Raw genomic sequence first — 14,315 nt, forward strand, 5'->3', positions numbered from 1 at the left:
ATGGTTTGTTGGTCCATATATGTTTATTAGTCACATTTCTGTATTTAGTTTTAAATCTAGCTTCGATTCTTTCAGAAACTGGTTTCCATTCAATTAGTGCTCTTCTTCTAGCATCTATTGTTACCATGAAAGCTATACTTTGCATTTTACACCTTTGCTTTCGTCCTGGTTTCCAGAATATAAAATGTATTTGTTTGTTGTTAGTTGGATTTCTCTGCTACCCTTCCATCTTGTCTCGTTTAGACCTAGTATTTCTATTTTGTATCTGTCCATTTCTCTGGTTAGTAAGTTAGCTTTTCCACTTTCGTACAAAGCATCCAATTTTGGTTAAAAGTTTTGGGCTAAAGAGGTTTTTTCTTGGAGTTTTCTGCCTGTCAGCCTGAAAATGAAGCAAGCCAGTGAAAGCCCCAATGAGGCTTTCACTGGCTTGCTTCATTTTCCCCCAGTACTTATCCCTCTTGGTTTTGTGTCGGTTTTCCAACAACAGTTGAAGTTTCTGTAGCAATATGTTTTTTCCATATTGTGGTTGCTAATCGCAAGTACAACCCTCCTCCTCTCTCATCTGGGCTTGGGACTGGCAATGGCAGAGTTTATTTACTTAACATGTTCGCTGCCACACAACTTCGGCATAGTCTGTTCCCATACGCCGAGCAATTTCACTTCAAGGTCAGTATGGTAATCTCGTTGCCTGCGGTAAGCGTCATATAGTTGGCTTGTGCAGAGCATATACCATCTATGAGTATACACAGTTTTGCTGCTAGCTCCACAAGCCAAGCATTTTCACTTCTTCAAGGTCAGTATGGTAATCTTTGCCAGCGGTAAGCATCATACAAGTATCCTTATAGCTGGCTTGTGTAGCTCATATACTAACTACGAGTATACTCGTAGTTGGCAGCAAACGTGTTAATTGTATTAAATTGATCTCACAGTGACTCTTAGAGTTTTAGTAAATTGATAGGACATACTTGAGGTTTGAGGAATGTTTAAAAACTGCTGCTGATACCTAAAACAGTCTCTCTGACTTGTAATGACTTCATAGCACTTTTGTTTTCTTCCATCTGATCTTGTGTGCAGGGGTGCCCAAGGCATAGTTCAATAGTCCTGACTTGCCATAATGATGGTGCTGAGTATATTTCTTATGTTCTCTGAGGCAGATGTCAATGGATCTTCCTTTCTGTCCATAGTAAGCTCAGTCACAAACACAGAACGTTTCATATAGTCTTGAATGTTAAAAAAGGAGAGAGCTTGTCCTCACGAGAACAAATGAGGGTTGTTAGTTTAATGTAAGGTTCAAATGTGGCATGGAGCTGGTATTTGAGCCTCTGTAGTTCAGTCAGTATAAACGAAACCCTTTGGTCAGAAAGACCTGGGTTCGATTCCCGTCATTGACATGAGAAACTTTATCTGGTCATCTTTCGATAAAAGGTGAGTTAGCTGGTTTCATAAGGAGGTAGGGGGTTTTTCATCACCCAGAACATGCAAACTTGCCCCATGAACATTCCCATCTGCAGACATAGGACACATCTGGAGGCAAAGGGCTAGCCACCTTATCCTCGAGTATGGTTGCCGTTGTAGGAATACATACCTTGACATCGTAATAAGTAGAAGAGGGGAGGATTAAGAAGGACCTGGCATTTATTAAGTACTATATCTTTTCAGATGTGCACTGAATGTATGGTATAGTAACAGTTTTGTAGTCTGGTATCAGGGAAAGTAGGGGATTGTGGGGGCAATATTTAGTGTTTACTTTATTTTTTGCAGATTATTGACATTGACTAAAAAAAAGTGTGGCAAAAAGAGGCGAGTTCAGTTGTAAGAGCAGTATCCAGAGCACTTTCTATTCATCTGAAGATTCAATCTGAATGCACACAGTCTCAGTTTTGCTGCCACAAAATTCATAACCATATTGCAGATAACTGGTTTGAATCTGTCTGGCAGTCTGGATTTCTTTGCTCCCTGGTTGGCCAAGCAGGTAGCATATCTACTCCACAACTAACAGTTATTGCATGGATGTTTGTGAATGTCTTTGGCTGATGCATGAATTTCATTGCACACTGTCATACTGCTGCACTGTAGAAGTTTTTAAGGATTTTTATGTTTCTGAAATTTTTGTAGAGAAATATTAAGGATTTAAGTACCTTCCATAAAACAGCATACATAAGAAAATAATGGAATTAGTTTCTGATGGAATTATTTATAATGAGTAATCACCATATAATGGTGATTACTCATTATTTTCTCCTTTTGTTCTGTTTATTTTCCAACACTGACTACTTGATCTTGGACTGTGTGGGTTTTTCTCTGATTACCTCATTCCCCCCCCCTTGCAACCCCCTCTTCCTTAAGTGCATTTGTTGCACTATCATATACTATAAATTAGGTATATGGTTAAGTGCGTAGCATACCTGCTCCACAACTTACAGTTGTGGCATGGATATTTGTAAATGCCTTTGGCTAATCAAGAATTTCATTGTACACTATGATACCACTGCCCTGTTTATTTAAAGGCCTTGAAGTGGTGGGTGAGATAAGTTTACATTCTTTCATGGGTGAGATTCATATTAAAAATAATACTAATAATAGTAATAAGTAAACAACATTTGAATTTAGACAATTGTATAGCTGGTATGATTTTGCACCCTTAGGATGACTGTGTCTCCTGATTTTTTGCATGTGTTAAAAAAATCTGAAATCAAAAATAGTATGTGTATAATTTATTTGTATACAGCATATAATATTTTTTTTTTCTGTTTATACAGATGAATATGTGGCTAGCCTTCATCTTCCAGGTTTTGATGCCCACTTGACAGAAATGACTGATGAACAAGCGAAATATATGGGCCTTAATAAGGCAGGACCTTTTAAACCTAGCTACTACAGGTATTTTTTTTTTTAATTGAGATACTTACTTTGCTGATATACAGTAGTTTTTTTATTGGATAATGCATGGTGGGGAAAGGGCAAATTATGGGTTGGAACTTCCCCTTGTGGAAAAATTGTAAGCAGTTTAAGCTCTTATATTTGTTGATAGGAAGTTAGTAATGATGTAACCTTTTGATATTAGGCTATCATAATATCCTATACATCCCTGAGAGTACATATCAAGAATTTAATGATGGTGATAAAAATCTGGTCCTGACAATCCCTAATTGGCCCCAAACCTAGCTTGTTTATCAAGTTTTCAGATTTTCTTAGCCTCAAGTATGCATAAATGTAAATTTTACTTGAAACACTTAAGAGGAAAACTGTCATGGTAGAATCTTGCACTCGCAGTTCATACAGTGGCCTAAATGCAGCTTCCAGGGATGGCCTCTTGTTCTCTTCACCCATTCTATGAAATATCTCATTCACATTAATCCAGTAATTACCCCTTACCACGTTATGTCTCAATCATGTCTCCCTTCCTCTTCCTATCCATTAGACTATGCAATTTGCATTTCCTCATTATGTCATACTCAACATTCCAGAAACCACCGTAATCATTCGTCTGTGAACCTTTTCCAACATCTCTTCATCCTTTTTAAAATTAGCAACGAAATCTGTGCATAGTAATCCATATGTGGTTTGATCAAACCCTTTTATTATTATTTCAGGCGACTCTAGGAGTCCTTGGACTCATTGAGGGAGGCCCTAAACATCATGTCCACATAACTATACGACATTCTCACAGTATCTATCATACCTTGCCTTGAACTCGCTCACTGTCATAGCACCCATAACAGACTCTGGCAGCTTATTCCACTCATTTACCACTCTAAAAGTAAAGAACCCAGCTCTAATACCCCTGCTAACCACACTCTTGCCCAGCTTCCATAGGTGTCCCTTAGTTCTCCCACTACCAGTCCTGATCTCAAAAATATCCTCTGAATTAATCCTATAGAATCCCTTTAGCAATTTGAATGTCTCAATCATATCTCCCCTTTTCTGCCTATTGACTAGTTTCTGCAACCCACAGATCTTCAACCTGTTCTCATATGGTTCATTCCATAGACCTGCTATCATCTTAGTCACTCGCCTCTGGATCCTCTCCACCTCTTCCCCATCAAGAAGGAACCGAGGTGACCAAATCTGGGCACAGTAGTCGAGATGAGGTCTTATCAAGGCTCAGTACAGAGGTACAGTAACTTGCTTGTCTCTGCTCGTCAAGGTATTCTTCAACAACAACCTTATACATTGGAATCATAACATCCTTGCTTCTGCATGTCAGTGTCATATGCATTATTGTCATAATGTTCTATGTTGTCCTCACAATTTAGCAAAAATATACCTGAAATTTCAGGTCTCTATCCACTCCAGATTCTTCATCTCCTCTGCCTCTTCTAAGTTATCCCTGCAAATCTTATACTCTGCATCCTATCTTTGCTTTCCAGATTTAAAACCTTGCACTTTACTACATTGAACTGGCAGCACCACACATTTGCCATTCACCTATGCATTCTGTCTTGCAAGAAGTCTTTTCGAGTTTTCTTGCAAGGCTACAACATCTATTCTACTCCTGTAGTTCTTTGCACTGTGGACAAATGTATATCACCATTCAAGCCCTTCCTAATATAATTTACTTGCAAATTAAACAATGGCTGATACCTATCGGACAGCCAATCTCTAACTAACGTACTAATCTACTATCTAGCCCCATTTGTTTTTCCAGTTTAATTACCAACTTGTCATTTGGCAGTCTATCAAAGGCTTTGCAAAATCTTATACCACTATCTATGCATCCCCCCCCCCCCATCCAATGCATTTGTCATGATCTTCCATTAGCAAACCCATGATGTCCATCAGAGGAAATCCTGGTCCTCAGTAGCCTTTCTAATACTTCAACCACAACTCCAAGCAAACAGATTACCCTATAATTAAAAGCCTTAGCCTTATCATCCCTCTTTACGAAGTAGAACATTTGTGTCCTCTTTCCATGCCTTCAAAACAGTCAGATTCATGTTAAAGAGGTAAGTTGAAGCTGTTAATTTCCTGGACTCCCCCCCCCCCTCAAGATGTTTATTAGACTCACATATTCACAAGAATATAATTTTATTACTGCAAATATGTTGATGAAACTATCTGATCATCATCAATGCATCAGCATAATTGCAAGAAGCCAAAGCGAAGAATGTTAATCCTATTTACATAGTTGAGCCATGTGCCAGATGCCCCCTAATAGGTGGTTACAATAAAATAAGATTACAATTAAGGTCCAAATTTAAAATTAAGTGATTTGAAATAAAATTTTAATTAGATAATGAAATGGTAGCATTATTTAATTAAATTTTAAAAAATTAATCACAATAAGGAGGAAATTTTTATTTTATTTTTATTTTTTTTACATTTTTAAAAAAATTAAATAATGCTCTATAATTTCATTATCTAATTAAATTTTATTTTATTTAGAATCACTTAATTTTAAATTTTGGCCTTAATTGTAATATTTTATTGTAATCACACACTAGGTGACACATGGCTCAGCTCTATAAATAGGATTAACATTCTTTGTTGTAATTCATCTTGTGATTATGCTGATACACAGATGATGACCAGCTAGTTGAGCTAAAATATCTGCAGCAATAAAATTATTACATTCTTGTGAAATATGTATTTAATGAACTAATTATGCTACAAGTACCATTAAAAATTCCCTCAAGATGGTAATCTACCATAAAGTATTGTAGCATTATTTTATTATTATTAAGAGAGAGAAAGACCTACAGGGAGTCAGGAACTCATCAAGGGAGGCCATACTATTCACACTAGCTGTCATACCTGTTCTTGAATTCATTCACACTACTTACACAATATCCAATGGCAATCTATTCTAATTACGCACTACTCTGAGAGAAAATCTAGCTCTACCCCCTTTCTTGACAGCATTCATTCTCAATTTCATGGATGCCCTTGCATCCTTTTCCCACGCTCCATAAAATTCCTTGAAAAATTCCATCTACTGAAATTCTGTATAACCCTTTCATTAATGTCTGCAGCCTACACATTTTCAATCTGTATTCCATGTATTCCACAATCCTGATATCATTTTTTGACACTCTCCACTGTATCAGAATCACCACAAAGACTAGACCTGTACACAATAGTCCAAGTGGGGGTCTTATCAATGCCGTATAAAAAAGGCAAAATGACTTCCTTGAACTCCAACTTCCTGTCTACTAAAACTCCAGGATCCCTAGCCTCATCAGTTTCTTCAAGCATAATCCCACCAATATAATATGACATTGGATATCTAATTACACTAAAGTGCATGATTTCACATTTATTAACATTGAAATGACAACCATTTTCATATGCCCACAATTCCAGCCTATTCAAATCATTCTGCAAGTACTGCATATATATATATATATCAGCAGCATTCCTGATTACCTATCTTTGCATAATCAGCAAATAGCTGTATATCAAATTCTTTCTGATGTCATTGATGTACAGATTGAATAACAATGGACCAATGACTGATCCTTGAGGCACACTACTGGTTACCTTGAACCTTGCAGATTCACACACCCCCATATATCACTTTTTGATATCTGTCAGTCAGCCATTCTCTTATCCATGGCAATAGTTTATAATCCAATCCCATATTCTCCAATTTATACAACAGTGTTCCATGCAGTATTCTATCAAAACCTTAGCAAAATCCAAAAAGTATCATGGTTTATCCATTCCCTTTGTCTAACTCAGTAGTAATATTATAGAAAGTGAGCAAGTTGCTAAAACATGACCTTCCCTTAGTAAACTCATGCTGTTCATTACAAAGTAAAGATTCTCTGTCAACCCATTTCTGAATGCAATCCCTAACCAACTTTTCCAAAATCTTCCACCACCACTCCTGAGATATTAATTGGTCAATAGTTGGATATATTGGTTTTTTCACCACCCTTGTGCAATGGGATTACCATACATTTTTTCCACTCCTGTGGAATCTTCCATGTTCTGAGACTCAACTTATATAGCCTGGTCAAGGAAATAGCCAGTTCAGCTGATCACTCTTTTAGCATTTATGCTAATATCCCATCAGTTCCTATTGAAGAATTTTTATTCAGTTTTTGCAACAGCTCTAGTACTTCCTTCTCATCCATATGAGTTTCCTCATATGGTGAAGAGGTAGCAGTGAGTTCAATGTTGCATATACCAGGTCGATAGCTTTTAGCAAAAGGCTGTTCATTAGTTGAACAATCATTTCTGAATCAGTCATCTGTATACCATCTGCATTCAGAAGAGTTATTCTTTCAAATTCATTCTTTCCTTTTACTTGCAGCATAATGATAGAATTCTTTTGGGTTGTCATTAACTTGTAGATCCAGTTTCTTTTCATACTCAGACTATTAAGATATCTTCTTAAAAGATGGACCACATTATTAAGGGAAATTAATGTTAGTTCTTTACTCTGGTAGATGATATTTTCTCATAAAATTGCTCAAGAGCCTTTAACTAAATTAAATAATGTACAATATATTTTTTATGAAATCTTGTATAAATATACTTTATAGGCATAATTTTTTAGTGAAGATGGCAAATTGAAAATATGATAATCACCAATTGAATAAGTAAGGCTTATATGATAAGGAGCCAGTTGAATAAAATTAAATGGAATGAGAGGGAGAGAAATTAACCAACAAGATAACAGTATACAAGACTATTTCAAATCCATCTGAAAATTTGAATAGAAAATGAAATAGTTGATCTAAATTTGAAGACCACAAATAGAAGAAAATTAGAAAAGTTGAATAGATAGTATCACTGGCAGAATCATCTTAAAAATGAAGACATTAGAAAATAATTTAATGCTGTTAATGTTCAAGAATGTAAGCAGAGTTAGTCAAAGATAGTATGGTTACTTTAATAGAATGAGAGATGAAAAAATTATCAAATCATAGATATAAATAATCAACTGACTTGGAAAAAATTTTGATAGGAAAGCTAGTGATTAAATATGTTACTCTCATAATACCTGGTATTCTAAGTAAAGCATATACCAGAAAATGATGATAAATTGATGTATGCAAAAGGGTGCTGTATAATAGTTCTGTAAACTATTATATACAGTAATATAATAGTTTTTCAAACTATGTGTGCGTGTGCATGTGCATTATATTTATTTATTTATTTATATATAGTTTGAGATCTTCTGTAGTAATCCATTTTCCTATTACTCAGTTGATTTTCCTTTAAGTGGTTAATTGTATTTGACAGTCATTTATAGGAAATTTTAAAATAGCATTGCATAGCATTTCTTTTTTTGGTTGGATATATCTACAATTTTTTTTCCTCTTCCTAGATATTAAAAGGTATAATAAGCAGCAATGGTTAGAACTAGAGTCAGCTATCCAATGAATGTCTACAGTAAAATATCACGTGGTGGTGGTGCTGGAAACAGAAGCCTTTTACAAAGAAGGGAATATCAGAAGAAAGCATCTACTTCAGCATGTGTGTAAAAGTTACTCTTAGCAAAAAGTAGTCCAGTAGTGTTTTTCTTGCACTCAGTAGTTTGGAATGTGTTGTATGAAATAAAGAAAATGTTACATGGAATTGTTTTTTAAAAACTGACTTGGAAACCTGATATCCTTGCTCTTCTCAGTTTAGTACATTTGTATAAATGTTTTATATTCTAATTCAAGGATATATTTGATGTTAATTTTATAAATATAATTGTTTGAATTACTTTTACTAATTTTCTTTTAAAACATGTTTTAAATTAATAAAATTTATTAATTTAAATTTCTCTAGTTACAAAGTACATGTACTTATGTCACTTGCAGAAGTGACTGAATTAAAAAAAAAAAAAAAAAAAAATGCTTATTATTTTTCAGTTCACTTTTCCAAGTCATTTTCATAGATCAGTAGGCAGTCTCTTCAAATAGCAATAAGTGCCACAAATTATCTAACTTTTATTAGTTAACTACTAGTAAATGTTCTTTTATAATAATAATGTAATGTTTAATTTTGTTAATTTGTGCACATCTCCTTGTATTGAGTGCATTTTATTTTTATATTTTTTGTATTTTTTTTTTTTTTTGCATGACAACTAATTGTTGTTATGCAAAAAAAAAAAAAAAATAAATAAATAAAAACTTTGCAAGGTAACTAAAAAAACTATATAAAAAGGTGACTTAAAAATATTTTTGTAAACTCTGAAAAGTAGATATGGCCCATGCAGAGACTACTATGTCTATATAAACTGCCATTTTGCTGCTGTGGCCAAGCAGATATAGTATAGTACTTGTATAAAACTTAATGACAAATCAAAATTGTACAAACATAAGAACTTCATTTAATAATTAACTGTCATTGCAGCAAATGCATTACACTTAACTGGTGATATGGGATAGCTGCTATACTTAATAAAGGCATTTGGGGGGGGGGGGATTAATTCATATCATTCCATTTTTCCATCTACTAATGATCAAGGAATGAAAGAAAAGTTAAGTGTAAAACTGAATCTGCAGTTATGATGTATGAAATCATTAAATAAACTGCTCACCTTACTTTTTTACTTAGTAGTTTTGTCTGTATATCATACAGTAGTGTGTCTATATTTTATTCATTGACTTAAACATTATCATTAAGAGATTGATTTATATTTTAAATTCTTTAATTACTTAGTGTATTTTATTTTTAATTCCTTATTTATGTGATGTTATCCATATATAGGTGGCCATATGGATAAAGTTGGATATTCATATATTTACTTACTTACTGTGTTATATTCTTAATGTTATTTATTTTCAGTAACTGGTAAATTGGGTATTTTGGACTGTTCACTCATTGTCTATCTATATTGAGCATACAGTCAGTTCAAGTTCTATGCCAGTTATGTATATACACTTTTAATGATATGATCTCAAATTTCATAGATTGGCTGGCCAGTCTCTGTCTGAAGCATGATAATTCATTTACCTGAATGTGCAGCTTTCACTTGGAGGAATTTGGTTTTTCTAAATTAATAATTAAAAAAAATTATTCTAGTATATTTTATAGCAAAGCTACATCACTATTCTTATTTCTTTAAAGTTGACTGTGTTGATTTGAACAGTATAAGCCTTACAGTACTGTCACATTAAATATATTGTTTTCCATACTCGAGTACGCTTACTGTTATCATTTTATTTTCACCCAAAGAGATAATTCAGAAAATCACTAGATATACAAGTAAGCAACAAAACTAGCTTTTTCTTTATGCATGTGTTCTTTTCAGTGTGCTGTTCTTTTTTTTTGTTTGTTGAAGTTGCATACTGAACTTCTCAGCATGCAACTTCAACAGATAAAGTACTTAAAATTCAATTACTTTATCTGTATCCTAAAGATAGCTGCTATGCTTATGACATTTTTTTTTGGGGGGGGGGGGGAGTATAAAAACTGAATCAAAGGACACTAATATCTCAGAATTCATTCTCCATGCCTTAGTTATATCATGGGGTGATAGAAGTTTATTTTGTACTTTAATGTAGTTTGTAAAAAGACAAACCATGTTAAAGAATATTTAATGTTCATTTCTAGCTTCTCTATACAAAATGTTGTAATTTTCTGCAAGTGGTTACGTGACTTAAAGGAACCATCATTCCTTCAGGGTAACTGGTTACATTAGTTACATAAGAGTTGCCAACCTGGCTGCCAGCTTGGTTAGCTGAGATTGGTAGCATCTTTAGGCTGCGGATTCAAATTCCTCTATTGCATGATGTTTTTTAAGGTGTTTGTATAATCTGAGTGGTAGATGATTTTCATCATCCAGTGTGAGGGCCACTGCCTTAAAGTTTAATTTGTTAATGGTCTCTGGATTTTTATTATTATAGAGGCACCTCAGGGAGTAAGGAACTCATCAAGGAGGAGGATCTGACCAGGATTCTACATCATATGATCCTTGATCACCCATGCTACTTACATGTGCTATAGTTGTAAACCATTAATGAGTAAGATTGTCATTTTTCTATAAAAAAAAAAGGGGGGGGAGAGAGAAAGACAAATCAGCCATTCAATAAATGCATTATGAATGTGCAAAGCTTTTGAGTTTGGACATCTTCATGGAAAAGGCAAAAACATTTTGTACTGCACTTTGTTACTATTGTTGCCATAGAAAAACAAAAAAAAAAATTAACAAAGCAACCTTCAGTGTTGTCATGTGGAAACTGTATTTCAAATTTTGCTTAGTTATAGAGCATGTCAAGTAATACTCCAATGCAAAATGTTAATTGCTAATACTAATTGCAAATGTTTCAGATATATTGGGGAGAAGTGGGGAGAACTGCATGCAAAAAGGGGTGTGATAATGATTACATACTTTGAAGCTACAGTCACATTGCTATGACATGGGGGGGGGGGGGGGGCGTGCTGCATACAAATTGAATGGAGAAATGTGAAAAAGAAGGCAATACATGTTTTTTCTTTTACTTAGAAGTGGCAATATATAAAAACAAAAATTAAATATTAATCTAATTCAAATCTTTGGTTTACTTTTTATTGCTTGATATTTTCTGAAATTTGTGATACATTTTTAATGTAGCTATGTCTGAAAGTTTCTTGGGTTTTTCTCCTCTCTGTTCTATTATTTAAATTCAAAAAAAAAAATTTTTTTCCCTACCAGACTGGAGATATCTCTTTAGTTCAGGGTGTAACAAACTAGTGGTTTTACATAATAAATTGATTTCTATCAAATTTCTTGGTTTGTACTGTGGAAATCAGTGTTATTTCTCAAAAGTGAAGGCTTGCCAAAAAAAAAAAAAAAAAAAAGTTTATTTTAGGGAGGGAGTTGTAATGAAAAAGAAAGGAAAAATGAGTTGTAATGAACTAGAAGGTATTCATAAAGAGAATTTTGGTTTACTTTTGAAAAGCAGAACAATATTAGCAGTTGGTTTAATAAAATCTGTTTTATTTTCAGTACTTATATATTTCATTCTTATATTTCTATCTTAAAGTGATATTTGGATTTTGACAGGCTGTTGTAAATAATTATTTAAAAATTATGGTATGCTCTGTTCTTAGCCAGAATGAATTGACCGGAGTATCTCTAGAGTTTTCTAGGATTGTCCACAGTTTGTTTTCTGGTATCTTATAAAATGAAAAGAGAATAATGATGTGCTGAGTCGTTACTGATTAAATTATTTGCATTTATTTGAAGCAAAATTTGTGAGTTTTGGGTATGAAGAAGTAATGTAGAGAAAGGATCCAGAATTCAGTGATCACTGGATCTGTAAAAGTGTAGGTAGCAAGGGCATGAGGAGACTAGATTTTTTTGCTTTGTAATAAGTGGAATGGGTTGCTAGATGTGGTTGCATTATGCTTTTGCCAGTGAATGATTTTAAAAAGAGATGATAGGCAGTGTGTGAATAATGATTAGTATGAGCCTCCTGCCAAGACTTCATGGAAACATCCCTGTAATAATAATAAATCTATGAAATCTTGAAATAATCACTTATTTGTGGAAACATTCTTTAAGGTAAGCAGTTTACTTTAATTCATGTGTAGCACTTTTGTATACAGGTGTAGAAATGTTGTATCCCATTGCATGTTTTTTTTTTTTTTTTAAGGCAGAAAATTTTGTGATTTCCTAAATTACAGGAATTCCTTTCATATAATCTGTAACAAGATTCAAAGATTTTTAGTATTTTTTTTTTCTTGCAAGAAAACAAGAAAAAATTATTGGAAACGATCAAAAATTAGAGTTGAAATCTTGTACTGTATGTAGTTATGTAGCATTAGGCTAGATGTTGTTTATTGCCTATGATTGTGCTAGGTTAGCTGTTTTATTATTTTTTTTTTTTAAATGCTTCAATTTGACATTATTTTTGTAATACAGTAATCTCTCAATTATCTGACTGCAACAGGAAATTAGTTGGAAAATTGAAGGATTGGTTAACTGAAGGTATAGTTACATGATGCTATATAAGAAGTCCATTGACACACCAACTCCCATTCAGGGGTCTGTTATTTGAAGGTCAGTTAATTGAGAGATCACTGTATTATCATTTTTATTTATTTATTGCAGTTAGTCTTTATTAGATTTTCCTAATATTGGCAGATGGTGAGAATGATAATGAATATTAGTCCCATATCACACTCAAAAGGTTAAAATAAGATTTTTAAAAATATAGTTGTTTGCTTTTTTAATTAAAAAAAACGAAGTACAGAGTTAAATTAATGATTTCTGCTATAGAAATATTTAATGGACCTATGGTATAAATAATGGTCTGTTAATGCACAAATTATCTGGACTTTTTTTTAGTTGATAAATTTTTATAAGGTTATACTTAGATCTTGTTGGTATTGGCTGGTTATTAATTTGGAAATCTGGTCATCAGTTTAACATACAACAAAGTAATGGTAACTGCCATAAAATTATAATAGATATGAAAAATTAAGCATCTCATCTGTACATACCTTTTCAAATCATTTTATGTGTATTACATGCAGAAAATTTTGTTTCTAAGTACATACCCTGAATTATTTAAAAAGATGTAGATGCTAAATTGCTTAAGCCTTTTCAAATCATTCAGTGTGTGTATTTTACACACATACACTGATTTGAAAAAGGTACAAGTGAGACGCTTAAGTTTTTGTATGTGTCATAATTTTATAGCAGTTACCATTACTTTTTGTATGTTAAAATAATGACCATTGTGTGTGGACACACACAGTCATTTGTTAAGGTTGATTTCAAGGATATAGGATAATTCCTATATTCATGATTAAGGAAATTAAGATCTGTGATGTTAACCTTCAAGCCAATGAATTAACTACCCATGTCACATCTTTAATGTAGATTTTACCCCATTTAGTATAAATGAAGTTTATTTTTGTTAATTTAAACATAACTAATGTGCAAAACATATTGAAATAAAAACATCTGTTAAACTAATGAAAAAATAATTTTTCACCAATTATGAATTAATGCACTGAAACTGTCATTTTGTTTTTATCATATTTTCTTGTAAATCATAATGTACAGAAAATGTTTTGATATATTCACCTCTTTAGTAGTCTCTGTATTAAATTCAGGCAGAGAAAAAAATAAACTTCTTGGCATTTATTTGGTTTATGTGCTCCATTAGATAAACAGCTTTATACGTACACTCACAAGGAGTAATCATGAACAAGTAATTTTACATTTTTCAGATTACTAAATAGCTTGTATATGACCAATTTTGGTCCATTTAAATCAGTTAAGTATATATCATGTACACCAAAAAGAGAGTTTGATAAGTAACTACTTATGTTTATACTTGACAAGAAATTATTATATTCTTGTTTTCATCTGTATTTTAATCAAGCATAAGCACACGTTTTGTATTTGAAATAATTTCATAACCTCTGATATCAATTAA

General features: G+C 33.0%; 1 protein-coding gene across 6 annotated transcripts in view; it reads left to right on the top strand.

Moving 5' to 3' along the window:
- LOC150101808 (adenosylhomocysteinase-like 1) overlaps window positions 1-14,020 on the top strand; it is a 328,595-nt gene extending 314,575 nt beyond the window's left edge. For all 6 annotated transcript variants that reach the window (XM_090400531.1, XM_090400532.1, XM_090400535.1 and 3 more), the window contains 2 exons: window positions 2,760-2,880; window positions 8,279-14,020. In XM_090400531.1, coding sequence (XP_090256657.1) covers window positions 2,760-2,880; window positions 8,279-8,285 — 128 coding nt within the window. In that variant the 3' untranslated portion in view covers window positions 8,286-14,020. The remainder of the gene's footprint in view (window positions 1-2,759; window positions 2,881-8,278) is intronic.
- Window positions 14,021-14,315: the final 295 nt, after the last annotated feature.

This window comes from Typopeltis vanoorti, chromosome 11 (genome assembly GCF_054136105.1).
Source record: "Typopeltis vanoorti isolate ZY-2024b chromosome 11, IOZ_Tvanoo_1.0, whole genome shotgun sequence".
In the NCBI taxonomy this organism is placed as follows: domain Eukaryota; kingdom Metazoa; phylum Arthropoda; class Arachnida; order Uropygi; family Thelyphonidae; genus Typopeltis; species Typopeltis vanoorti.